General features: G+C 59.5%; 1 protein-coding gene across 1 annotated transcript; it reads right to left on the reverse strand.

The window, feature by feature from the left end:
• Positions 1 to 4,545: 4,545 nt before the first annotated feature.
• Positions 4,546 to 12,860, reverse strand: LOC116489240 (homeobox protein EMX1-like). Its single transcript, XM_032187456.1, has 3 exons — positions 12,509 to 12,860; positions 9,948 to 10,132; positions 4,546 to 4,713 (listed from the first exon to the last, which is right to left on the reverse strand). The coding sequence occupies exons 1-3, from the start codon at positions 12,858 to 12,860 to the stop codon at positions 4,546 to 4,548; spliced, it is 705 nt and encodes a 234-aa protein (XP_032043347.1).
• Positions 12,861 to 26,662: the final 13,802 nt, after the last annotated feature.

The following is a 26,662-nucleotide window of genomic DNA, read 5'->3' on the forward strand; positions in this document are numbered from 1 at the left end:
TGATGGCACAGCCGAACACGCAGGTCGCCGTCGTGCCGATGCCACCTTGTTGGGGCTGGGGGGGACCTGGGGAGGGTGGGGAGGGGGTTTGGGGGGGGAAACCAAATTGCCACTGACACAGAATGTACGCACAAGGATGTGGTGCAATGTTTGGGGCTGGGAGGGCTCAGCCCCCGTTTGCTGCTCTCGCTGGAGCTGCACCAGGCTGAGCCGGAGCCCAGCTGCCAGCCCAGCTCCCGTTTTGTCCCTGGCACTGGTGGGGACGCAGAGCTCGTGGAGCTCTCTGCATTTCCACCGGGGTAAAGGACAGCTGGAGCTGACCCAGCAGAGTTCTTCCAGTGCACTAGATGAGATGAATGTATGCTCAGCACCAAGCGAGGCCACCCCTGGGGTCCCTACAGGGTTTTTGGGGGGATGTTGGCGCGATGGCACAGCGGCACCGGCAGCGCTGCTGCTCCCCGTGCAAAACCAGCTGCTGAGCAGCACCCTGGGGAGCACTTTCCCCAAACCAAATATTTGGGGAAGCATCTCCTGCCCTCCCGCATCACCCTGCGATCCCGCTGCGGAGGGGTCACCCCAAAAACGGGGCCGTGCTGGGTGCGGGGAGGCGCAGAGCGCCCTGGGGTGCTGCGGGATGTGCCCGAAGCGGGGATGGAGCTGGTCTTAAACACACACCGGGGGCTGGCGGCGTAGCTGAGCCCAGAGCCGAGCTCCCCACGAGCCCCCAGGGTGGGTTTTGTGCCCGAGCCATTCTGCTGAGATGCTGCGAAGCTTTTTTATCTGGGGCTTTGGGTTGTTTGTTTGTTTGTTTTTTGAGCGGGGGGGGGGTGCGACGGAGCCTTCACTTTGTAGTGGGGTGGTTTCTGAGGGGTGGAGCGAGGAGGGAGCCGCTGATTTGCTTTTTGCACCGTAATTACTGATCAAAGATTTGGTGGCTGTGAACTCCGCTACCTGCCGGGCCTGCAGATGGAGTGAGTAATTTGCAGCGCGCACGGCTAATTACGGAGCCGCGCGGGGAAATAGCCGCGGCCCCGCTCGCTGCACTCCTTTCGGAGAGACACCAGGGGAAAGAAAAAAAGCACGAACCGAGCAGGTTTTGCTTAGGAAAGGAGCCGGTTCCTGGTTTGTGAGAGGGGAAGGGGCGCACGGAGGGGTTTTCCTTGGGCACATTTCACCTGCGGAGCGTTTCGGCTCGCCGCGGAGCTCATTAGCGGAGGGCTGATCCCGCGGCGCACAAGGAGGGCTGCGCTGCTTTGGGTTTCCTGCTCCCCCCTGCTCTGCGAGTCAGGAGGGCCGGGTTCTGTGCCAGAGGTGTTTGTGGGGTGAGGGCCGTGCTGGGGGGGCTGCAGGCCCCCAAAATGATGTGGGGCTTGAGGGCGCCGTGCGTCCGGCTGTGTGCGCACCCGGGAGAGCAGCGGAGCTGGAACCCAACGCGGGGCTCGGGTCTCCCCTCTGCTGCCCTTCCCCGAGTGTCCCCCCTGGGGTTTTCCCCTCACCTGGGGAGCAGGACAAGGTGTGTGGATGAGGAGCACGTTTGGGGAGCAGCAGAGAGGCAGCGTCCCCCCAGCACAAGGGCACCGGGACACGAAAACAGCGGGGCCGTTCGGCACTGCCCGGCCCCTGGCCACGCACCAGACCCCAAATCCCCAAATCCCCAAATCCAAGGCTGGGATGCTCCGCAGCAGGACCCTGTAGGGCCACACGGGGTGCCCGGTGTCACTTTTGGGAACTGCTGTGCTCGTCCTTGGGGCACCCCACACGGCTCCTGGCAGGGTTGGTGCTCGGGGCTGTGTTTGGGAGGTGGGCTCGGCGTCGTGCTCAGCTCCCGGTGCCGTCTGAGGAGGGGAAAAGCACGGCACTGGGGAAGTGGCAGCACATTAGGACTGTTTATTAGGACAGCAGATCGTGCCAAAAAGGAATACACACAACAGCTAATGATAACATTATGCACACTCACTTAATAGCTAATTAATCTCTCCGACTTTCCTAATGTACAAAAGGAGCCTTCGGTTTGTGAGAACAACCCAACCATTTGCATTTATTATTTCCTATAATTGGGGAAGTGGAAGAAATGGGAAGGAAAAAAAAAAAAACACAACACCCCCCACACACATCAAGTTGTTCACCTCAGCAGATAATAATAATGAGATGATCATCTCCTGTAGTATTTAATTAGAAATGTCGCAGTTAATTGATTTCTTGGATATGTTAATTAAGAAATAATGAGGACCAGGTTGCAGCAAAAGGTGCCAGCGAGGAGTTTAAGGTTCCCTCCTGGAAGGGGTGACTGGGGGCTGCTCCCCGAGCCTGCTGGGGACAGCCAGGGGACGGCCACGGGGCTCTGGTGCTGGTGCCCTGGAGCCTGCAGTGGGAAATGGGAAATGGGAAATGGGAAATGGGAAATGGCTCGGCCCTGCTCTCCTCCTAGAGCTGTGGTCATCAAACACCAGCTCTGAGCTCTGCCAGCCTCATCGCTTGGGATTTCCCTACCTGGGGACGTTGGGGACGAGCGGCAGCACCCGGCACCGCAGCCACCCCACTAATCGCCCGCGTCCCATGCACGCCCGCTGCCCGAACCTATTTTATTTTTTGGTGCTCCTGGCTGCTTCTCCCCTTTTCTCAGTTTCTCCGCTTCCCCTCACTCGCAGCTCCTTTGCTTTTTGATGCCTTGCTGGTTATTTTTGGCTCTCCATCCCCACGTGCGGCGAGGCAAGGGCAGGTGGCCGCGGTGCCGGGGCAGGGGGCCACGCAGCGCCCGCAGCCCTCGGGTGGCACCAGCACCTCGTGCCAGAGCCTCGAAATCAGCTCCTGGCACCGTCGGGTACCCGCAGCCTGGCACCTCCCCGCGTTTTGGGAGCCGTCCCCTTTGCCCTTGGGGTTTTTTTTTTGTCGGTGGGGCTGCCTCGTGTCGGCTCCTCTGCCCCGCAGCCCGCGGGCATCGCCGCCCGGCCACGTCTTCCAGCCGCTGCCGCGCGCACCCGGCCCCCGGGGGGGGGGGGGGCCTCTTTTTAACCTTCTCGATGGATTTCTCGACCGCCACACTTTATGTTAACACTTCTCCGTGTCTGGAATTAAAAATCTTTAAAGACCTCGCCGCCTCTCGCCGGCGTCCTTGCTGCGTGGGGGCCAGGCGGGGAGGAACGGAGGGGGCTGCGGGACCCGTGGGGCTGTGCCACCAGGTGCAGGCCTTCAAACTCCTTGAAAACACGAGAAACACCCCAAATTCTCATCATTTTGCTTGGCTGGGGGGGCTGCTCCAGGGACGGGGTGTTTTCCTGCAGGTGGGGAGAGGGCTGTCCCTTCCCGAAGAGCAGCAATTTTTATCCTATATATATCTGTGTGTGTGTATATATGATATTTGTATATAGCAAATAATATTTATATGGACTTGTATATATCATATATACACAGATTTGTATATATATAATATATAATGCTTATATTTGCCTATTATATCTAGAAAATTATTAAAAACATCCATCCCCCAGACCCCAGGAGGGTGCCCAACCCTTATCCCTCACCCCAAATCCTTCTGTGCTGGGGGTCCACGAGTGCCCAGAGCTGGGGGGGGTCCCCGGATAACCCCCAGCACCCCATTTCCCATCGGACCGGGGCATTCCTGCTCGCTCTGGGGCTGCCTCTCCCTCGACATTCAATCCCCGGCGCAGGTGTGAGGGGGCTGCCAGCCCCGAAGCCACCGCATACCTGGCATACCTGCGGCCCCCCCCGGCGACGGCGCGGCCCCCACCGGGAGCTGCCCCCTTCTCCTGCTGCTTTCCCACCACCGTCTTCACCCCACGGCGATGCCACCGCCGTGGGGACGCCACCCGTGGCCGGTGACGCCGGCGTCCCGGTGGCCACGTCCTCGTGGGGTGCTCCTGGGGTGGGCGAGGGGGGCGGCGGAAGGCAAGGAGCCGCGGTTGGAGCGCATTTTGGCTTTTTTTATTTCCACGCAGTTAACACACACGCTACAGCTGCTGACTACCTACGACGGGTGAACGCACGCACACGGGCACGAAAAAAAAAAATAAAAGAGAATAAATTAAAACGAAACGGTGTAAAAACGGAACAGAACGAGGAAAAAAAAAAAACAAAAAACAAAAAAACACAACAAAACGACGACAGAGGAAGGAGGAGGGGGGAGAGGGAGGCAAAAAAAAAAAAAAAAGAACAAACGAACAAAAAAAAACAGGGCTGGGCACATTGAGCTTCTAGGTAGGACGTTTTGAGTCGAGCTCACGGCTGACGGGCGGCTTCCAGCGCGGAGGAGGATGCGCGGTCGCGTCCCGGGGCGCGGGGCCCTGGCAGCCTCCTCTTCCTCCTCCTCGGCTCGGGCGGGGGCTTCCCAAAAAGCGCCCCCGAGGGATGCCCCGGGCACCGCGGGCGGCGGGGGGGAACGGGGTGCGGGGCCCCCAGAGGACCGGCGGCGGCGGTGGCTTGGGCGCTGGCGTCCCTAGAGTTCGCGTGGCGGTGCCGCCGCGCGTGTCCCCCCTTCGTCCCCCGGGTTCCTCTCCATGGTGGCTGCACCAGGAGCCTGTCCCTGCCTTAGTCGTTGGAGGTGACGTCGATGTCTTCTCCGCTCGACTGCTTGGTGGCGAGGCGCCATCGGTTGATGTGGTGGGAGCCTTTCTTCTTCTGGTCCGAGTCCGGCCCTTCCTCCTCCAGCTTCTGCCGTTTGTATTTCGTCCGCCGGTTCTGGAACCACACTTTCACCTGGGGGAGAGCGAGGAGAGGACAGGCAATCTCCTGTGAGTTCCCAGTGAGTTCCCGTTTCTCCTTTTTCCCCCCGAGAGTGGCCACAAAGAGGTCCCAGCCCTGCCTCAGTTTCCCTTCCCCTGCTGCGCTTCGCAGGATGGGAGCGGGTGCCCAGCACCCTGCTGCCGTGGGTGTCCCCGATGGCCACCTGGAGGTCACAAAGAGCTGTCCCCACACATCATGCCCTGGGGTTGGGGTGGCACCACCAGCTCCTGGCCCTGCTTCATCTCCAGGTGCAGCCCGACCAAGCCCCTCACCTCTCCAGGCCAATAAAATGGGGCAATAACCGGCATTTTGGGGCCGAGCCCATCGTGCGGCTCCGTCGCTTTGCGCCCCTCCTGCGCAAAAGCCTGAGGGAAGGCTCTGAGGCTCTCAAAGACTGCAAACAACCAGGGGGCTAACCTAGAGGATAAATTCACAGCATTTGGGTGCGAGGAAAGGTTTTCCACCACCAGGCTGCCCCAGCAGCCTGCAGAGGCTGCGGCATCTCCGTGCTCGGGGGCAGCTCCTGCGACGGACGCGGCACCACTCGGGGCGCCGAGAGCAGCCGGGAATTCGGCGGTGCAGGGAGCTGCTGGCGGTGCTGTGGGGTGCTGTGGGGTGTTGTAGGATGCTGAGCAGTGCTGTAGGATGCTGAGCAGTGCTGCGGGATGCTGCCCAGCCTCGCGGGCCCTGGCAGGACACTAGGTGCCGCTGCTCGGCCGCCGATGCCAGCCCCGCGACGCAGCGGGTGGGAGCCATCACCTGCAGCGGCCACGTCCCGGATCGTGCCCCCCTTCAGCCCCATTCCTCGGGCTCTGCTCCCAGCCCGTGCTCGCCTCCTGCTCCGGGGGGTTCCTCAGCAGGCCAAGGTCGTCCCTCAGCCCCTGATTCCCAGGGGAGCGAAGCCCTCCCGGGGCTCAGGGGGCCGCTCGGTGGCTCCGAGGCGCGCTCGTTGCACCGAACCAGCTGCTTTATGGCACTGCCGCCTGTTGTAACCCCGGCCGGGACTCAAACCATTCGCTTTCCTCGCTTTGGGGCATTTCTCAAACAATACCGAGCTGGCGCCTTTCATTCACCAACCGCGGAGCACTTTGCAAACTTTAATTAAAGCTCCCGGCCCTCTGGGAGCGGGGAAGTTGCCTTATCCCTGGGGTAGAGCGGGGGAAACCGAGGTATAAAGCGATCAAGCTGCTTGGCTGCGGCTCTGTGGCAATCAGAGCTGGGGGCGAGGCATCTCCCACATCCTCCCGAGCGCTGTTCAGCTCAAAGGACCCCGTCCTGATGCTGTCTCACCCGAAGTGGCTGCAGGATTGGGGGAGTTTCCTGGCTGCGTGGAGCCACAGCGCCTTGGTTTTGGGGTCCTTGGCCCCAAAAGCTGTAACGGGAGCAGTATGAGACCCCCACAGCGTGACACCCCCCGCAATGTGAGGGGGTCCCAGACGTTACCACCACCGGGTGATGACATCCACCCAAAAATCCTGCTCTCCCTTGGGGTTTTCTCCCAGCCCTGCTTGCACGAGGCCGACAGCACCCACAGAGGCAGCTCTGTGCCAAGGTGAGGCTGTCCCCAACCCTTCGGGCCGGCCGCGTGTCCCCAGCAGCTCCAGGACGGGAGCGATGCTGTGGGTGTAAGCACGAGGCTCCAGCAGCAGCCTTTCAGCTGGAGGAGCTCTGCAGCAGCCGTGACCCAGGGACCAGCCCTGCTGCCACCCCCTCGTGCCGTGCTGTCACCTGCAGGGTCCCCAGCTGGGACCCCGATGGCGCAGGCAGTGCTGCTCCCACCGGGGCGCAGCGCACGAAGCCCCCGGCGCGATGCCACAAAGCCCCAACCAGGCTACGCCGCCTTTTCTTTTAAAAAACACCCCAAAACTCGGGAGTTTGCTTTAGTGAGACACAAAGGTTGGGAAGGGAGCACCCCAAAAGCGATTGCCCTTTCTTGGCACCTTGCTGCTCCGTGCCCAAGAAGCGTGCCCCTGGCTCGTGTCCCAGACAGGACAGGGGAGCTGCGCTGTGCACCCCTACAAGGCAGGAACCATTTGATGGGGACGGTCCCCAGCTGCCACCTTGTCCTCTTTTGAGGCCCCCAGGCTCCCAACTTCTCCCCTACCCCATTTTTCCAGCCTCCAGGTGTCCTGCCGTGGGGACATCACTCTGCTGCGGTGTGAATCCGAGCCGGGGAGAGTGGACGGCCCACTGTACGGAGCTGTCGGGGGGCTCCAAATTTCCCCCAGGAGCTGCAGCCCCAGCTGGGCGCACAGAACCCAGCCCACCCACCCGCCCTGCACCGCAGCCCGGCTGCTCTCCGGGTTTATCTGCGTCCCATCTTTCTCCTCCCGTAACTTCCAGGCATCCGCTGGCACCGCACGGTCACGGGGCCGGCTCTGTCAATGATTACTGGCACCGCCGCGGCCCACGGGGGCTGGGGGCAGCCAGCCCTGCAAGCAGGACACCAGAAGGGCTTGTGGGGTCACACATGGCATGGCCACAATCACCCCACACCTCGCAGCTGGGCAGGAGCCCGGCGCTTCGGGCAGGGGACCCCGCGGGGGGTGTCCCCCGGCGCTCTCTCCACGTGCTGCCGGGGATGGAGAGGCTCAGCCTGCGGCGTGCAGAATTTTGCACGAGGCCTCGCTGCGCAAAATCCACTCTGCAAAGCCATTTCCCAACCCGTGGGCCAGCGAAACCGGGTAACCGGGGCGGCCCGGTGCCGCCAACGATGGGCACGGCGCCGTCACCGCCTGCACCGCCCCGCCTGGCACGCCCCAGTCCCCGTGTCCCGTCCTGTCCCACGCCGCTCGGCACACGCAAACGCCGTCTCCCCGTGTCGCACCAGCCCCACACACGCACGTCCCACGCGTCCCATGGGCCCGGGTACGTGGCACACGCTGTCCCCACGCCTCTGCGTCATCCCTGCACGCGGCCGGCTCCTCTTGCGCCGTGCCCCCCCGGCATCATCCCACTACACCCCTATATTTGCCGCTGACGCTTCCTTTTCTCCAAAACCCCCTTTTTTTCGTGTTATTATTTTTTTTTTTCCTGTCGTCCCAGGCCGAGGCAGCACCTTGGTGGGAGGAGGGCTGGGAAGGGGTTAATCACCTGTCCCCACCGCTCCCCCCATGGCCCAAGGCGGTTCCTGCTTTGGGGAGGACGCTGGTACCCTTTTCACCTCCCCCTGGGGCTGCTCCAGGTGTTGCTCCCTGGCTGGACCCGGCTCAGCACCACCGAGCTGCCCTTTGCAGGGGAAAAGAGGCTGAGAAAGAGGAGTCCAGGCCCAGCAGCCCCCCAGCCCCTGTGCACTGCTCCAAAATAATAAAAAAAAAACTCATCCACTCACCCACACGCCGCTTGGGACACGGGACGGGGCACCGGCCACGGGTGGAGGCACGCCTGGGGCGATGCCACCGCATGGCACGGAGCACGGCGGGGGATTTTAGAGGGGTTTGTGGGGCTCAGCATCCCCTGCACGTGCCCTGAAGCAAGGAGGTGACAGCAGCAGGGTCACAGGACATAAAATATTCTGGGTAACCACCAGCAGCCCCTGGCTGCCTCTCCCCACCTCCAGCCCTGCTCAGTCAGTGCCCAGTCCCACACCACACGGCTGGGTTATTTCCCTCTGGGTAATTAATAGAATATTTAAAACGCCTGTATATAACATATATTTATCCACATAAATATATCTAAACGATATCTAATATGGGGTTATATTTTAAGGCACAAAGCTGGCGGGGAGGAGGTTTCCCTGCAGCGCCCTGGTCCCGGGGCCGAGGCTCCCCCCGTGCACAAGGACCCGGCGGTGCCGCAGCTTCCCCGGAGCGAGGAGATACAGAACTACAAAGCAGGCTGCACTGTGCAAAAATTACATATAGATATTGCCTCTCGCTGCGATTCTGTTTCTGCAGGCGGATTTAGAGACAGATACCTCTGCTTTCTCCCAAGAAATTGCCTTTCGGCTCGGGGCAATGGTGCAAAATGCGAGGGGCTCTGAGCGCCCCCGGGCACCCCGCAGCTGCCCTTCCCGCCCAGGCAAGCTGCTGGTTGTTCTTTGACCTTTCAGCTTTTTTTTTTTTCTTTTCTTTTCTTTTTCTTAGCACCATTTTCAGCCCCGAGAAGTGGCCGAAGCAGCAAAGAAAGGCGAGAGGGGATGGAGCCGGGGTGCCAGCTCCTGCCATGCCCTGCTTCGGGGCTGCATCCCCCAAACACGGTGCCCTTACGGGGCTCAGTCCATCCTCCCGGCTGCCTGCTTTTGGTTAAATCTCCTTGTGCTGTGGCCGCCCGCTGTCCCCGTTACAGGGAATTTTCCCTGCTAACTTCCCTCTCACGGGGCTGCATTTGCAGGTTTTGCTCGCGCCGAAGCCGGCGGAGCCTGGGCGAGGACAAGGCAGCGGCTGCGAGGAACTCCCACGGGTCTGCCTTTACTTTGCAATGGTATGGATAGATTTTATTTTCCATTAAATTGAATACGGAAAACAAGCCAAATTAACAGCCAGAATTTGGCAGACACTCTCCTCGTTGACTCCATCGCTGGATATTAGGAGAAGCAGCGTGCCTTCGCCCAGGGTTTTGGGAGCAGCGTACCCAGCGTGCGGGGCTGCTCGGCCCCAATCCCCCTCTTTTCCCCTGGCACCATACACTTTTCCTTTCACCTTCACCCCCCTTCCTCATCTCCTACACTGAGGGCCAAATTCCTGTGCGATGTCTTTCCTAAAATCCAAAAGCTGCAGCTGAAAGAAGCCCTGGGAGCGCGCACCCTTCGCGGGCACATTTCTTTGCACCGTCCTGAGTCTGCCCACAGACCCCAAAACTGGGCCAGGTTAAGACAGATTTTTGCAGCTCTCTGCCAGAGGGGTGACACCGCTTCTGCTTTGGTCACCAGATTTTTAAAAACATATTTTGCACGCAGCAAAACACCCGAGCAAACAAGGAACAACACTGGAAAACGACTCCGACTCGAGAGCACGGGGGGGGAACCTGCGTCCCTACCCGAGCCCCAGCCCCAGCTGCAGGGGATCTTGATCCGAAACACTGCTCAGCCAACAGCAGCAGCTCCCCATCACCAAAAAAAAAGCCCGACCTGACCCCAAAAAAACCTGCGCAGCTCCAGCACAATTTCCGTGCACGATTCCTGGAGACAGGAGCCGGGATTTCGCCCGGCCCGGAGCGGTTTCGGCGCGGAGCTGCTGCCGGCCGTGCCGTGCCGTGCCGTGCCGTACCTGGGTCTCGGAGAGGCTGAGGCTGCTGGCCAGCTGCTTGCGCTCGGCGCCCACCACGTAGTGGTTCTTCTCGAAGGCCCTCTCCAGCCGCAGGAGCTGGGACGGCGAGAAGGCGGTGCGGATGCGCTTGGGTTTGCGGGCGAAGGGCCCGTGCAGGAGCAGGCTCTCCTGGGACACCTCGCTCCCTGCGGGCAAAGCGGCAGAGTCAGACCCCGTGGAGGCACCCCTGGCACCGTGTGGGATGGGGTCTTTTGGGATCTGGGGTCTGGGGGAAGGTAGGGAAGGGTGGGAGCCCCCCCGGCACCGTGGTGATCCCGCCCGGCTCGTCGTCTCCTTCCCGGCTGGGCACGGGGCAGAGCGGGAGGGGAAGGGGGAGACAGAGGAAAAGGGGAGAGAGAAAAGGCATGGAGAGAGCTGGGGAAGAAAGAGAGCAGGGAGAGAAATGAGGTGAGGGGGGAAAGAAGAGGGGAAGGAGAAAGAAGGACGAAGAGATGAGAGAGGAGGCTGAGCAAATGGGAAAGTCAGGATGAAAAGACAAGAGGGGAAAGAAAGGGGAGAAAGTGAGAGATGACAAGGAAAAAACTGAGAGAAAAAAAGAGAAAGGAAAATGAAAGGGGTAAAAAGAGAGAAAAAGAAAGAAGGAAGGAAAAGGAGAGAATGGGGAAAGAAAAAGAGACAGAAAGAAAAAGAAAAAAGATAAAGTAAAATAAATTTGAAAAGGCAAAGAAAAAAAAAAGAAAACACAGAAAGATGGAAAGGCTGAAAGGCAGAAAGACAGACAGACAGAAAGAAAAAATAAAGAGAAAGGGAAAGAAAGAAAGAAAAAAGTGAGGGGGGTGGAACTGGGTGATCTGTAAGGTCCCTTCCAACCCAAAGCATTCTGTGACAGACAGAAGGAAAAATGCTACGGGAGAGAAGTGAGAGAGGGAACGAGACTGAGGCTGAGGGAAAGTCAGAAAGAAAGAGAGAAAGGGAAAAATCAGGCAGAAAAAGAGGAAGGAAACGAAAGAGGAAGGAAAGAGGGAGAAAAAGAAAGAAAGAAAGAAAGAAAGAAAGAAAGAAAGAAAGAAAGAAAGAAAGAAAGAAAGAAAGAAAGAAAGAAAGAAAGAAAGAAAGAAAGAAAGAAAGAAAGAAAGAAAGAAAGAAAGAAAGAAAGAAAGAAAGAAAGAAAGAAAGGAAGGAAGGAAGGAAATTAAAAAAAATTAAAGAAGGAAAAAAAAAGGAAAAAAAGGAAAAAAAAAGAAAAAAGGGAAAAAAGTGGAAAAAAAAGGGAAAAAAGGGAAAAAAAGGGAAAAAAAAGGAAAAAATGAATAAAGCAAAGGAAACATGAGAAAGAAAAAGGATTAGAGGACCAGGCAGCGAGACGGCCGGCCGGACAGGCGCGGCAGAGCCCCGCGGGGCCGGCAGCACCGGGGGAGCCGCTGCGGGCACTGCGGGGCCGCACCGGGAGCTGCAGCCGCCGGCGGGGCTTGGGCTGGAAAATGGGGAATGGGGATGGGAGGAGAGGGAAAGGAGGGGAGAGGAAAGGAAAAAAATGGAAAGGAAAGAAAGGAAAGGAAAGGAAAGGAAAGGAAAGGAAAGGAAAGGAAAGGAAAGGAAAGGAAAGGAAAGGAAAGGAAAGGAAAGGAAAGGAAAGGAAAGGAAAGGAAAGGAAAGGAAAGGAAAGGAAAGGAAAGGAAAGGAAAGGAAAGGAAAGGAAAGGAAAGGAAAGGAAAGGAAAAAGAGATAGGACACAGCGAACGGAAAGAAGAAAGGAAGAGGGAGTTAGGAAAAGACAGGAGAATAAAGAGGAAGGCAGGCAGAGAAAAGTGAGCGATTAGGAAAGAAGGATTTTTAAAAAAAAAATTGAGAAAGAAATTAAGAACAAAAATAATGGAAGAGAAAGAAAAAGAAACAGGGAAAGAAAACAACAGGGAAAGAAAGAAACAGAAAGAAACAGAAGAGAGAAAGAAGAAAGAGAGAATGAAAGAAAGAGGGAAAGAAAGGGAGAGAGAAAGGGAAAGAGGAAGAGAGAAAGAGAAGGGGAAAGAGAGAAAAAGAAAAAGAAAGAAAGAAAGAAAGAAAGAAAGAAAGAAAGAAAGAAAGAAAGAAAGAAAGAAAGAAAGAAAGAAAGAAAGAAAGAAAGAAAGAAAGAAAGAAAGAAAGAAAGAAATGGAGAGAAGGAAAGGAGGAAAGAGAAACAAATAGAGAAAGAAAGTGAGTAAGAAAAAAAAAAAAAAAACAAAAACAGAAAGACAGGGAGGAGAGAAAGAGGGAAAGAAGGAAAGCAAGACGGAAAGAAAGAAGGCAAAAGAAGGCCGGCAAAGCAAGACAAGCAAGCGCTCGGCCCGAGGGCAGCAGCTCCCCGCTCCCCGCTCCCCGCTCCCCGCTCCCAGCCCCGACCGCCCGCGCTGCGCCCCCAGCCCCGGGGGGCTCCGGGCCCGGCCGTGCCCCGCGGCGCAGCAACAGGTGGGGGCCGGAGGCGCTTGGCGGGGCTCCCCGGGACCCCCTGAACCCCCCCAGGTCCCCTCCATCCCCTCCCCAAAACCCCCAATCCCCCCCCCCCCCGGCTCCGCGCTCACCTTGGAAGCGGTGCCCGAAGAAGCGGTTGCGCAGCACCCAGGGGTAGAAGTTGAGGGGGTCGCGGTGCTGCGGCCCGAAAAAGGGGTGCGGGGGGGGCAGCGGCGGGGGTCCCACGGGCAGAGCCGGGTGCCCCACGGCCTCGGGGAAAACGAGCTCGGCGCTGCCGTACAGGGCCCGGCCGGCGGCGGCTGCAGCCCCCTGGAAGCCCCCCGGGAAGGAGTCGGCGGCGGGGCCGGGGCCGGGGTAGGGGAGGGCGGCGGGGGGGCGCAGGGGCTCGTCGGGGCTCAGCGGGGTGTCCTTGGCCACCAGGGACTCGATGGTGAAGCAGCGCTTGGCGGACGGCTGGAACATGGTTTGCGCCTGGGGGGGCCGGAGCGGGGCCGGTCCTGCGGGTGCGCGCCCGGCTGCGTGTGCGTGTGCGCGCGTGTGTGTGTGTGGGGTGTGTGTGGGGTGTGTGTGTGCAAGAAACCTCCCCCCCGGGTACACGCGCGCACACACGCGCGCACATGCACACACGCACATGCACACACGCGCGCACACCACCCCCCCACACCCCCCTCGCCGCCCACCCGCGGGCTGCCGGCAGCCCCCGCACCCTACACCCTAAATCCCGCACCCTACACCCCGCACCCTACACCCTACACCCTAAATCCCGCACCCTACACCCGGCACCTTACACCCTCCACCCTAAATCCCGCACCCTACACCCCAAATCCCTCACCCTACACCCTAAATCCCGCACCCTACACCCCTCGCCCCGCACCCAGCACCCCCCCCAGCACCCCCTCACCCCCGCACCCCGCAGCCCCGCAGCCCCCAGCCCGGCTCGCCCTACAAATACAGCCGGTACCTGGGGCGGCCCGCCCGCCTGGGCGGCCTCACCTGCGGGGCTTGGGGGGGCTGCGGCTGGGGCTGGGGCCGGGGCCGGCGGCGGGGAGGCGGGGGGGGGAGGAAGGTTGGAAGGAAAGGAGGGGGGGGGGAGGCAGAGAGCGCCTGAAAAACCGGCCTGGAGCCGCCGCCGGCGAGCCCACAAGTTGGGGGAGCGGGGCTGGGGATGGCCGGGGGGGTCCCCGCCCGCCCCCCCCCCCCCTCTCCTCCTTTCCCCTGAGCCCCCCCCTCCCCAGCTCTCCGCAGCCCCTCGGTGCCCGGCTGCAGCCCCGCGGGTCGCGGTGGGGTGGGGGGGGGGTTAAAGGAAGGGGTGGGGGGGAAGGTGAAGCCCCCCCCCCAGACCCCAGCGCCGCCCCCCCTGCCCGTCCGCGCCCCCCCCCCCACCACCCACCCACCCCCCCCCCGGCTCCCAGCCGCCGGCAGCGGCGGACAAAAGCTCTTCCCACGGGTCCGATCCTGCGCGGGGAATAAAAACAGCGTGAAAAAACATTAAAAAAAAATAAAAAAATAAAAATAATATTTCTAAAACCCGTCCGCTTCATGCAAGTGATCCCCCTCCCCAAGGCTGCTGGGGGGGGGTGGTTTGGGGGGGGGGCGATGCGCAGCCCCCTCGGCGGGCCCGTCCCGAGTTCACTCCGCAGTTTGGCTCTGCTTCGGCGCGGAGGAGGGGGCTGCCTCCCTCCCGCACAAAGGGGGCTGAAAGTCTATTTTCCACTTGGCTGGGCCGAAATGCTCCTCGCCGGCCCCCGCGGGTCCCCCGCTGCCCCCCACCTCCCCCCAGACCACGTCCCCCCCCCCCCACCACCTCCCCAGGTCCTGCGCCCACCCGCGGGACCCGGCAGGATGGGAGCGGGACGCAGCCGGCGGTGCGCAGCCTTGGCGACGCCGCAGCGCTCGGCCCCGCTTGTTGAGTTTGTTTTATTTTTATTATTTTTTTTATATATATATATATTTTTTTTTTCGCCTCCGAGGAGGCGAAAAGAGAGGGAGAAGAAAAAAAAAAAAAAAAAAAAAACACGTCTCGGCGTTTTTAAATAGATATTTGTGGAGAAACGGGGAACGGGAAGGAGCGCGCGGCTGGGGCTGCCGGCGGGGAGCGCAGCGGGTGCGGAGCGGGGCGCACCTGGAGGGAAGGGAGAAGGGGATGGGGAAAGGGGAAAGGGGAAAAGGGGAAAAGGGGAAAGGAAAAAGGGGAAGGGAAAAAGGAGAAGGGAAGGGGAAGGGGAAAAGGGGAAGGGGAGGGGAAAAGGGGAAGGAAAAGGGGAAAGGAAAGGGGAAAAGGGGAAGGGAAGGGGAAGAGGAAAAGGGAAAAGGGGAAAAGGGGAAAGGAAAGGGGAAAAGGGAAAGGGAAAAATGGGAAGGGAAAAAGGAGAAGGGAAGGGGAAGGGGAAAAGGGGAAGGGGAGGGGAAAAGGGGAAGGGAAGGGGAAAGGGAAGGGAAGGGAAGGGAAGGGAAGGGAAGGGAAGGGAAGGGAAGGGAAGGGAAGGGAAGGGAAGGGAAGGGAAGGGAAGGGAAGGGAAGGGAAGGGAAGGGAAGGGAAGGGAAGGGAAGGGAAGGGAAGGGAAGGGAAGGGAAGGGAAGGGAAGGGAAGGGAAGGGAAGGGAAGGACACGGGGACAGCGCTCGGCTCCGATGCCGTGCGCCGGATTCGCAGCGTTTCATTCCATGCAGCTCCGCTCCGCTCCGTGCCGCCCCATTCCCATTCCCATTCCCTCCCCCCGGTTCCCTCTCGCCCCCCTCCCCGTTCCCTGCCCCTTTGGGGCTGCGGGACAGCGGCCACGGGTGCCGGGGGGGGGCGGCGGGGCCGGGATTTCGTTTGGGGCCGCCCCAAAGCCCCCCGAGCATCCCCTGTGGGACGAAGCCCCCCCCCGCGGCCGGAGGCGACCCCCGCCGGCAGCACCTCCCCTGCGCACCCCTCTCCGGGGCACATTCTGGGGGGAGCTGCTTCGTTTTGGGGAACCCCCCGAGTGCCATTAAATCATTAAAATGATTTTATTTTTTTATATTTTATTTTTTTTCCCCGGATCTCTTGCATCCCCCTGGCCGGGGCGGGGGGGGTTCTCCCCGCATCCCCCCGCAGGGTGGGTGCCCGGAGATCCCCATGGGGTGCCCGGCTGGGGGGAGCGGCTGGTGGTGGGGAGGGGGCTTTGCCTTCAACGAAAGGGGCTCCGGGGGGGGCCGCTGTGGCACGGGGACCGGGCGGGGGGCGCGCAGGGGGTCCCTGCCCCACGGGCCGGGGGGTGCCACCGGGGCAGAGCGGGGGCTTCTCCCCGGCCAAACGGCGTCGCGGCGGCTTCCCGGGGAGCAAACGAAAGAGGGAGGAAGAAGAGGGAGAGGAGGACGGGATGGGCACCAAAATCCAGCCCTGGGGTGGGGGGGGTGGGGGCAGCCCCCCGTGGTGCTGGGGGGTGGGTGGGGGGAAAACAGGGCCCGATCCGGCACGGTGCCGGCGGGTGCGAGCCGTGCGTGTGTCCCCCCCCCCGTTAATCTGTAACAGCAGCGAGGGCAGGAGGTGGAAAATCAGGGCCCGAGCCCCGGAGCGTGGCCACGGGCACAGCTGGCCGGGATGTTAAAAGTTGACCAGACTTCAAAGTGCTGCTTCATTTCCTCCTCCTCCTCCTCTTCCTCCTCCTCGCCGCCCTACCTGCCAGGGCAGAGCTGCAGCCCCTGCCTCCTCAGCCTTTTTTTTTTTTTAATATTATTATTATTTTAATTTATTTCATTTGGTTCAGGGATGTGCTGGAGGGGAATACGCCTCCCCCGAGCAACCCCTTGGGCTTCGGGGGGGAATTTATCTCACCTCCCCGAGCCTTCCCTTGGTAAGGGGGCTTTTTCGGCTGGTCCGCTGATGGATGGAGAGAGGGATGGAGGGAGAGATGGAGAGATAGAAGGATGGAGGGATGCACATCACACAGGAACGGTGGAGATGGTTGTAGATCTATGCACTGGCACGGATAGGTGGGAAGTCGATTTGGTTCACAGTCTCGGGCTGATATGGAGAGAGGATCCCACCACGTAGTCCGGGGAAGGGAAGCCCCCCCAGGTCACACAGCTGCACATTAGGGGCTGGAAGGGATCCGTCCTGCAGGGACAGATGCTGCTGGCTCCTCACCCAGCAACAGGATGGGCACGGCTGTTTGCAGGGGCTGCATCCAAAAAAAAAAAAAAGCAGGAGCCCTGTGCCGACACCGGCTCTGCTGCAATGGGCACAATCTAATCCAACCCCAACCTAATCCAGCTGGGAGGAGAGGTGGGGAAAGCACAAAAGCCAAAACCATGCACCAAATGGTGAGACCGGATCCCTCGAGCCCTCGTAGTGCCCAGGCTCCTGCGCTGAGGCTCTCTGAGGTGGGGTATCCCGATGGAAATGCAGCCATGTGCCATTAAAGTGAATTTTGCGCTTGCAAAGCAACCAGAATTTTGCACCCAGCTCTTTGCATTGACACCCCCAGCTCCTGAAAGGATCAGGGCACATCTCACAGCATCTACAGAGGATGGTGCAGGTGCCCATAATCCTGCCCAGACCTTCCCAAAACCTGCAGCCCCCCCACTGCAGGTGGCAATGCCCCCGCCAGGCATGGTCCCAGCACAACCGCCCCAGCCCTGGGGCTGCAGGGTCAGCTTCCACCCAGCAGAGCTGGGGCTCTCTGGGGCTTTTTTGATTTTATGACTCCTTAGAAAAAGCCCCAAATCTGACACGGGGAATAATCAGCTTCCTGAGGAAGAAATAATCAGCTTTTTCTTCATCAGAGCTCCTAGAAATTGAGCGTGGAGCTTGTCGCAGCCCGGACACCAGGCAGAAAAGCAGTGCTTTGGAGGGAAATTGACCCAGAATGTGATTTTTTTTGGTGCCCAGGGCTCCCTACAAGCATAGCCCATGAAACAGAGAAGGTTTTGGGGATGGGGTCTCCGTGTGTAGATGCCACATCAGTGCACACAGGTTTTTGGAGGGGCTGTGACTGGGCATTAGGGAGAATTTCTTCACGGAGAGGTGGTCGGGCACCCGATGGGCTGTCCTGGGTGATGGGGTTCCCTTCTCCTGCCAGCCTGGGGGGGTGAAGGCAGGCAGGGGACATCATCACACTGAGGAGCTGGAGGATTGAAATTCGAGGTGAGACCCAGCTCGAGGTGGGATTCTGCAGGTAGGAGCCACCCCCTGGCTCAGCACCCCGGCACCCAGGGGCGCAGCAGCGGGGGGTGCATGGTTCTGCTGCACACCCCGTTGCAAACTGCCCTAATCCCTGCCCTGGACCCTAAAAATCTCCCCAAAACCTGCGGTGGGAAGCTCTGGGCATAGCATGATGCTTCCTGGTGACTTCTCTCAGCACTCGTGCCACCGGCAGCGAGCAGAAGGGCTCAGCCAGGCTGCCTGCACCACCCCACTGGTTTTGGGGTGGAAGCTTGGTTTCCCAGCTTACACCCCACAGCACGGCTCACCCCGGGGCTGTAGGGTGCTGCCCTTAAAGGAAAAACTTTGTCACCTATTGCAGGCTCAGCACTGCAGCAAAATGTTTCTCCCTGAGCCATGCATCTCCTTCGGGTTGCACCGCAGCTTGAACCCCACACCGTGTCCCAGTGACACCCCAAAAGCCCCCAGTGATGGGGAAGGCACCATCCCACGAGGGATTGCTCCATGGCAGGGCAGGAAAACTGCAGGGGAAGATGCGATGGCATCAGTGCACTGCTCGGATGGTGGGACAGACCCCAAAACCCCGCGGGGACCGTGCTGTGTTGTCGCAGTGGAGATCTGCAGACTTGGCTCCCGCTCACCTCCCCAACATAATGTTAAATGGCTTCAAGACGGTTTATCAGCCACTTACATATGTTGCTTATAGACGCCAAACTTATTAACACAATAAAACTGCTGCTCAGAAGCCTTCCTGCTTCTTTTGCTGACGGAGAGCGTCGGCATCGGGAGCACCTAGCCGCCTCGTACGGAGACACACGGGGTTGCCTTTAAATGGCACCGAGGAAAAAAAAATCCACAGAGCTCCCGTGGCCCTCTCCAAGCACCTCCAGCTCTCCGCAGCCACAGATCCGAGGGCAGGGAGTGGGTACGCTGCAAATGGGAGGCACTGGGCACGTCCCAGTTTTCTGGGTGCCGTGGGGCTCCCCAAAAAAGCGCACTGCTGCTCGCCCTTGCGCAGGGGACGTGCCTCCAGGAGGAGCTGGTGCCGTGGGTGCTCGGTGCCGGTGATGCACGGAGCACCAAAGCATCCAGCCCGCCGCCCGCTTCCCTCGGCGAGTGGTCGGAGGGGACCCCGGGTGATTCATGTGTTTATTTTCCCGGGTGCCATATGAAAGGCAACCCCGTGTGTTTCCATACGAGGCGGCTAGGTGCTTCCAACACTGACATTCTCCACGAGAAAAATAGGCAGGAAGGCTTCTGAGCAGCAGTTTTATTGTGTTAATAAGTTTGGCGTCTATAAGCAACATATGTAAATGACTGATATACTGTCTTGATGCCATTTAACATTATGTTGCGGAGGTGAGCGGGAGCCAAGTCTGCAGCATTTCGACTAATATGCACGGAGCTGCCAATTTTTTTAATTTTTTTTTCTTTTCTTTTCTTTTAATATATTTTTCAAATTTTAAACAAGTTAGCAATCTGCCCGCACCAAAATAATGACTCGGACCCTTCCGTCTCCATCGCTGTTTCCTGGAAGATGGGTAAATATTGTGCTCGTTCCTCCCTCCCTGCAGCTCGAGTCCCAGCACTGCGGTGCTGGGATGGAAACCCCGGGCTTTGAGGGATGCAGGGAACAAAATCTCTTGTGGGTTGACCCACGCATGGCTCAGGTGCTCTGCGGGATGGGGTTATGGAGTTTCCTGCATCGGGGCAGCTCCTGTGGGCACCCGGCTGCCCCAAATCCCCCTTGGGGTGAGCCCTGGGGGACGTCTCTTTCCAAGCGAGGGGGTCGCTGAGGCTGTGCTGCTCTGCCAGACCCCAAAATCACATTTCCAGCTCCTTTCCATCCTCCCCATCGCCACAAAAGGGGGCGAGGAAAGAGTGGAGCCGCTCCGCGAGGCTGCCAAGCGCAGCCCTGGCTGGCGGCGGTGGAGGTGCCAATGTCTCCGCGCTTCCCCCTTCCCCGGCGGGGAAAAAAAAAAAAAAAAAGACAAGGGGAAAAAAAAAAAAAACGCAGTTAGTTTCTCCCTCTCGCAAGTAATTTTCAGTTAATTTATGTTGAATCAATGGTTCCTTGCAGTCATATGGATGGCAGGCTCCCAGCCATTATTAGTGTAAACAGATTTGTGAGCAGTATATTTAGCTGCTCCATATTGCTTTTAGGAAATGTGCGCATTTCAATGGTGTATACTCGCAGAGGGCCATACCCTGCCACTGCTCTGCAGGTGGGGACGGTGCTGTTCCGAGGTGCTCAGCAGCCACCCGTGCTCACCCGCTGCCCCGGAGCCTCCTCTTCCTCGGGAGGAAGCCTCGAGCTGGCCTCTGGGTTGTGGTCGCCCTTCGAGGCAGCAGGGATATGGGTTCCTGCACGCCCGATCTATGTTTCGTCTGCAAAAAATGGCAAAATTGGGGTTTTTGGTGGTGGGGGCGGGCTGGGCTCTGCCCTGTGGGTTGGAGAATGGATCCAGCTCACGGGTGTGGTGGTGATGGAGTGTGATCTGATGGTTCCCCCATGTGGGTGTCCCTTGGTTTGGGTGTCCCCTGGTTTGGGTGCCCCTTGGTGTGGGTGCCCCTCGGTGTGGGTGCCCATCATTGTTTCGGTGCTGTGGGGTGCCCCCTGCTCCCCAAAGCCCCATGAAAACTCCCAAACCTACAAGAGGGATGAACTAAGTTCCACTGGGGGTGAATCCCCAAGGATCAGGTGCCCAGGGGGGTCCTGACCAGGTCCCCGTGGTGTTGGACCACACCAGGACCCAGGTGGCACCGGCTCCCAGCAAAACCACAGCCACGTCCCCGCCGTGCTGGGAGGGACCTGGGCCCCTTCCCCCTGCTGAGCAGCTGATAGAAGAGAAGTTGTTTTGATGCCGAATTCCAGAAAAGTGACAAATCTCCGGAGCTTTGGGCCAAGATGTAAAACACGCTAAAAAAGAAATCCCCAGATTTATACCGAGTGGCGCTGGATGGGTGTAAAAAAACCCAGAGCGAGCGCAGCCTGCGAGGAGCCCTCCAAGTCCCGCGGGACGGATCCTGCCGCGCATCCTCCTGCACCCAACCTCCACGGGGGGAGCCTCCCTTGGTGGTGGCAGGATCAGACCCTTCCCCACCTCCCCAAAACCTCGCTCCCAGCGACCCCAACAGCCCGGCAGCCCCGCACGTGCCGGGGAAAGGAGGCAGGGAGCGTGGGCGCAAGACTCGAGGGCAGGATGCGGCCCCGGGGCTTTGCTATTTTAATTTTCCCTGCCGGCTTGCCCGCGTGCACAGCCAGAGCCAGCCCGAAATAGCAGGCGCGAGCGCGCTGGCACGGGCGCAGCGAGTGGAAGTGCATTGGCAGCCGGGCTCGGCGCGGCAGCGGTGAAAGGATTTGGGCATCGCCTCTCCATGGCTACCCGGGCCCGGGAGAAGTATGCCGGGCTCGGGGGGAGGGTGCCGGCTCCTTTCAGCTCGGAGAAAGCCGCGACATCAGGGCTCTGTTGTTGGATGTCACAATCTCCCTCCCCAGAGCGTGAAAAATCAATTAGGAAGAATTAGTGACATGGCGAGGCTGCGAGCGGGCGCGGCGCGGGGAGAACTGCAGGCGCCGTCCTGCACGCTCACCGGGGCAAAGCCGGCGGTGTGTCACCAGGACCGGCCTCTACGACCCCAAAACACACTGCCCGGGCACCCAGGGGTGCCCCATGGAGCGGGTGCCCCGTGGTTTTGTGCTGCCTTGGTGCTCCCGGCCTCGGTTTCCCCGTCTGAGCAATGGGCTGAGCGCGGGGCCGTGCCTGCGGGGCTGGAAGGGTTCGTCGGGAGCGGAACTCGCTCCGTGCTGCTGCTTTCCTCTTCCCTCCTCTTTCTGTGTGTGTGTGTATATATATAAATAAGGCCAAAAAAAATAAAAAAAATCCCAAACTCTGATTAAAATCCCCCTTTTTTTTATTCACCTGCCCATCTTTCCTCTGTCTCCATCTCCCATTCTATCCAAACTCATAATTAATCGCTCAAGGCAAAAGTAATGAATGTTAATTGGCCATCTGTACAAAGACTAATTAAAATCTACCATGCTGGGGATTAAAACATACCTATAGCAACTGCCTGAATTGAGAATGAGACAGAGGAGAGATTGAGAAAACAGCTGAAAGGCTTGTGCAAAACGCAATCTTGCTTAGGTGTGAGATGAGTTGCAACTCGGAGATCTGAGATGCTTTATTATTAAAAAAAAAAAAAAAAAAAGGGGGTGGGGAAGAAACTTCGCTGCTCGGAGCTGATCCCGGAGATATTTTAATGGGAATAAAGGCCGCGGGAGATTTCAAAGGCGGAGCGACACCCTTTGGACCCCAACATTTAGGGTTTGGTTTGGATGCGAACAATAGCCGCCCCTCTCCCCCCGTCCGCAGCAGCTCACGCGCCAGGAGAAAATGTTGCTGGCGTTTTCGGCTTTTTTAGGGCTTCTGGGTTTGAAGGAACCTCTCCGGGCACCGGGAGGCTGTGGGGATGCTCCAGCCCCACTCGGGACATGGGACGCAGGTTCCATGCTTCATGGTGGGGAGCAAAAAAACCCCCCTGGGAATTTTAAGAGCTTCAAATCCAGCGTGGGCATCACCACCCGGCCAAACAACCTCTCCCTGTCCCCGGGGCCGTGCAGGCAGTGTTGTGGGGTCTCCCCCGTGCCCCCACCCCAAAGAAGCATTAATAGGGTGACGGCGGAGCATCGTGCTGCGGCTCAGCTCTGCTCCTGGCCCCTTCTTTGTGCTAAACCCTGCGCTTTGCAGGCCGGCCACCTCTTTGTTGCGATGCGGCTGGAGGGTCTGGGAGCTGGAATAGCGTGGCACAAATAACCCCACACTAATTATTCGCACATCGGCTCGACCCCGCTCGCTGCAGCCCCTCCGAGCCCCCGGTGACACAGGGTAAAAGGGAACGGGGCTCTGGGGTGAGCTCCGAGCCTGGATCTGTCCCACTCGGTCCCCTCCAGGGCTGGTGGCACGGCTGGAGGTGGCACGAGGTGGCCGGGAGGTGCTGGGGTCGCTCCAAGGATGGGGGCACCCATGGGTGCTGGGTGGGCGATGGGAGAGGGGCAGGGAGGAAGGCTGGGTGTGGGCGCAGGGCAGCTCCGGCAGGTGCAAAATGCCATTTTTTTAAGTCTAAAAAATAATTAAAAAAGTGCTTCTCCTCCAGCCCAGCTGCGGTGAGCTTGTGCCAGGAATCACCACCAGGAATCAGCGCCCTGCAGCTCCTCCAGTTCATTCCCCTGGGGACGGGGCTGTCCCCTTTTCCTTGGGGACCCCAAGCACCCGCTCCCACCCCCTTAGGGTGACCCAATTTTTCTCCCAGCCCCCACATTTTCCCCTTTCCTTGCGGGAACATCTGCCCTCATCCCCAGAAACGTCCCGGAGCTCCGACACATCCATCCCAGGGGCTGGCTTTTGGGGTGGCGGCGGGGATTTGGGGACAGAGGGGGGGCTGACGGGTTTCCCCCCCGTGCCGCCGCCAGCCCCGCTCCCCTGCGCACTGCGGGAAGCGCCCGGGCTCGGCTCTGCTCTTGTTTTCTCAGATTCGGTTGTGTTTACTCCCAACACGAGTGACCGCCGTGGCCCTATTACGGGAGCGGCTGACAGCTCGGCTGACAAGTGTGCTCGCGGCAGGAATGTGAATGCGGCTCCGCCGGGAAAGGCTTTGGAGCAGGGAGGGCTTCAAAGCCCGCCGGGGTTTGAACCTTCCCCCCAAACAGCGCGGGGATGGAGGAGGAGGATGGAAAGGGGACGGGGAGCAGCCAGCAGTGGGGTTGGGGGCCGGGCTGGTTGGTGTCGCCGTCTCCATGTGTGGGGAGCGAGGCTCGAAATGCGCCCGGGTTGCATCGCGCATGGGCTGGCGACAAACGGGGCAAATCTGCAGAAAAATAGGGAAAAGCTTCCCGTTCCTGGCTGCCCTTCCCTATCAGGGTGCTGTCGGGGACCCCTGCGGTGCTGTGGTGAGTTTTGGGGTGCGGGGGAGCACCGGGAACGCTGCTGAAGCCATGGCTCAGGTGCTGATCCCAGCTCAGCGCCAGCCCGACGAGCCCAGATGCTCCGACCGTGTGGGATGAAGACGGTTTAATTAATCACAGATCATTTCTGCAGTGCCCCCCCCCCCCCATTAACCTCCATCGCCGACTAAATACTAACTCCTTAAAGGCACTCGGGGCCGGCGGGAACAGGACATTTTACCAGCAAACCCGCTGCTCTTTGGCTCTAAACCGGGTTAATTTGTCATCTCCCCTTGCCTAACCCAGGGGTCCCTCGTTACACATTAAAGGGCTGCTCTTTGGGGGGGGCTCAGCCGGCCTGGAGCTGCTCCTGCTTGGTGTTAAGGGCACCAAAAGCAGGGGGCAGGACGTGAATAACATTGGGACGGGGACCTGGCCATGGGTTGGCCTTCCTGAGGCTCATGCCGAGCCTGCCTTCGGAGGAGGATTGCCCCAAATCCTCTGAGCTGACATCCCAGAGGGGTTTGGGGAGGATCAGAGGGGTTTTGTGGCACTGTCGGGTGGTTTTGGTGCCACAGAGGGGTTTGGGGCTTTGCTGGGGGCAGAGGTGCTGAGGGGCTGCTAGGTCTGGGTTGTGTGAGGTGTGGTGTGAAGGACTCGCTGGAGACAGGCTGCCAGCTCAGCAGGGAGGTGCTTGGTGTTGTAACCCCCTCGGGGCTCGGTGAACATCCCCAAAATCCCAGGAGCAGCCCCCAAACTGCCCTGCGGAGCTCCCGAGGAGAGACAAGGGGCTCTGGACCAGCAGGCTGCCTGCCTGGGGGGCACCCTCCAAGTAACCACACACCCTCTGTGGGGTCTGGGGGGGAAACGTGGGCACCTCCAGGCCCTTTTTCCCCTGGGATCACCTCTCCAAGGAGCTCAAAGCTCCTTTACCTTTGGCCTGGTGGCCAGAGGCGGCTGCTGGTTTGCGAGCGGGCACCCGGTGTCCCCCGGGCAGGGCCGTGCTCAGCACTTGTGTGCCCACCAGCCGGGACAATGAAGGTCTCCCCTCTGCTGAAAAACCTTTAATAAGGGCCAGAGGGACCTGGCCACAGCCTCCCGACCCCCTGAGCCCAGGGGCAGCCCGGGTCAGCGGCAGGGCTGGGGGAGGTGGCGGGGTGCGCTCCGTTTTTAATTTGGGAGGCTTTGCGGAGCGGTGGCGGGGCTTTGCGGGGGATTTAGGAGGCTTGCCCTCGCCGCCGTGCCAGGGACCCGGTGACACACATGGAAACGAAACCCCATGCGGTGACTTTGGCTCCTTTCATAACCCAGTTCCCCGAATTTCACCCCCTGCCACCGGCACAAAGGCGGCAGTGTCTGCTGGCACGGGAGGGGGCTGGGACCCCGGGCAGGTCACCGGTGCACGTTTCCCCTTTTCCTGGCCCGAAGTGCCATCGAGACCATCTCAGGGGCTTTCAGTAATGCTTTAATTCGGATCTCACAGCGGGAGGCGTCTGCTCCAGCCTCGTCCCCGCTGTTTGCCAGGGCTCCCCCCTGCACCTCATCGCCCCTGGTGAACTTCCAACCTGGAGAAAAAAAGCTCTGCAGCAGGAAAGGGCCTGGCACTGGTGGCTGCGGTGCCCCCAGCAGCAGGTTTGATTCCTTTCATGTTAAATAAGCTGAGAGGAACCGAAAGGGATGGGGTTGTCCCATGGGAGCCCCTGCAGGGCTGTGCCAGGGCGGTGGGGACAGGGACAGCGGGGCTCGAGGACCCTGCCTGGGGATGCCACAACCCCAGGGAAGGTCCAGGGTTGGGATGGGAAGGGAAAAGCAGAGGGAAAAGGGAAAAAGAAAAAGGAAAGGAAGGGGTAAAGTGGCCTGAGCGGTGCCTCGCTGCACCAGGCAGTGCGGGAGGCAGAGCTGCTGGAGGAACCCCAGTGCTAGGCAGGGTCTGGGGCTCCACATGGGCACATCCTCACCTCTGGCTGAACGGAGGAGAATTTGGGGGTCACAAAGCTGCACCGCCACCGTGCTCGTCCGTAGGAGAGCACCCCCAGGTCAGGCTGTCCCTGTAGGCTCTGCTTTGTGGGGCGAGCCAAATCTGGTAAATGGGATTTACCAGAATTACCTGGGAAATCGGCAGAGCTGGAAACTTCTTTTTTTTTTTTTTTTTTTTTTTTTTTTTCCCTTTCCTAAGTGAGCTCCTGGCACCGTCCCACGGCTCCGGGATGTGGAGCCTTAAGAAAACCCACAGTGGTTGTTGCAAGGCTGTTGTGCTTGGCCATGGAGAGTCAGGAGGGGAGCCTCAGCTCTGCCTCCTCCTGCTCCATCCCCTCCAAGCCCGCTGCTCCTCCAGGCCCTGAGCCCTTAGGGGATGAGCTTGGGGCTCCCCACAGCCTCCTTACAGCAGCTTCATCTCCCCCATCCTGTGGCTGCTCCAATCCCTGCCCGTTACCCGGTCTCGGTACGCCCTCAGCTGGTCACAGAAAATGATTAAAAAAAAAGGAAAAGGAGAAAAATATTTCCTATCATTTTGCCTTTGCGCCTTGCGGCACCCTTGGGCGCGGGGACGCCAGCTGGGGATGCTCCGAGAGCATCGCTGGCACCACACGTCCCCAGGGGCTGTGGGGTGGTGCTGAGCACCCACGCACACATTTAGTAGGTCCGAGGGGATGGAAATGGGGACATCTGGTCCGAGGGGATGGGATCAGGAGAGTTGGGGACCTCTGGTCCCATCCAGGCACAGCGCGTCTGCGCCCCGTGCCGAGGCTCAGATGGCCACTGGCACGCTGAGCGTTTGGGAAGGAGAGGCTTGGGAAGCACCCGGGGACACAGCCCCTAGCCTATTTGCACTAGGCAAATGTCCAAAATCCAGGTAAAAAAGCTAAAAACATCTCTCGAAGGAGAGGTTTTGGTTGGGGAAATGTCTGATTTTAAATGGCCCGTGTGGTGCCACAGCCCCCACGTAGATGCTCTAAGGTGACACAGAGATTTGCTGCTGGAGGGTGGTCAGGCCCCAACCCAGCACACACAACCCCAAAATAATCCTCCCCTTTGGGCCCCCTCAATTTTACTGAATCTCACCCCAAAAAGCCCATCGGGACCTCCCAGCCCGTTCCTACCAAGCTGTCCCCCAGCTCCACCTGCAGTTTGGGGCGCCTTCCACCTCCTCTGGGGGGGTCTCCCTCCTCCTGCAGCCCAGAACCCATAAGAG

This window comes from Aythya fuligula, chromosome 4 (genome assembly GCF_009819795.1).
Source record: "Aythya fuligula isolate bAytFul2 chromosome 4, bAytFul2.pri, whole genome shotgun sequence".
NCBI lineage: Eukaryota > Metazoa > Chordata > Aves > Anseriformes > Anatidae > Aythya > Aythya fuligula.

Coding starts and splice junctions, on each gene's coding strand:
- LOC116489240 (XM_032187456.1), bottom strand. CDS start 12,860: ATGTTCCAGCCGTCCGCCAAGCGCTGCTTCACCATCGAGTCCCTGGTG. Junction 10,133..12,508: donor CTTCGGGCACCGCTTCCAAG/GTGAGCGCGGAG, acceptor CTTTGCCCGCAG/GGAGCGAGGTGTCCCAGGAG. Junction 4,714..9,947: donor TCAGCCTCTCCGAGACCCAG/GTACGGCACGGC, acceptor GCTCTCCCCCAG/GTGAAAGTGTGGTTCCAGAA.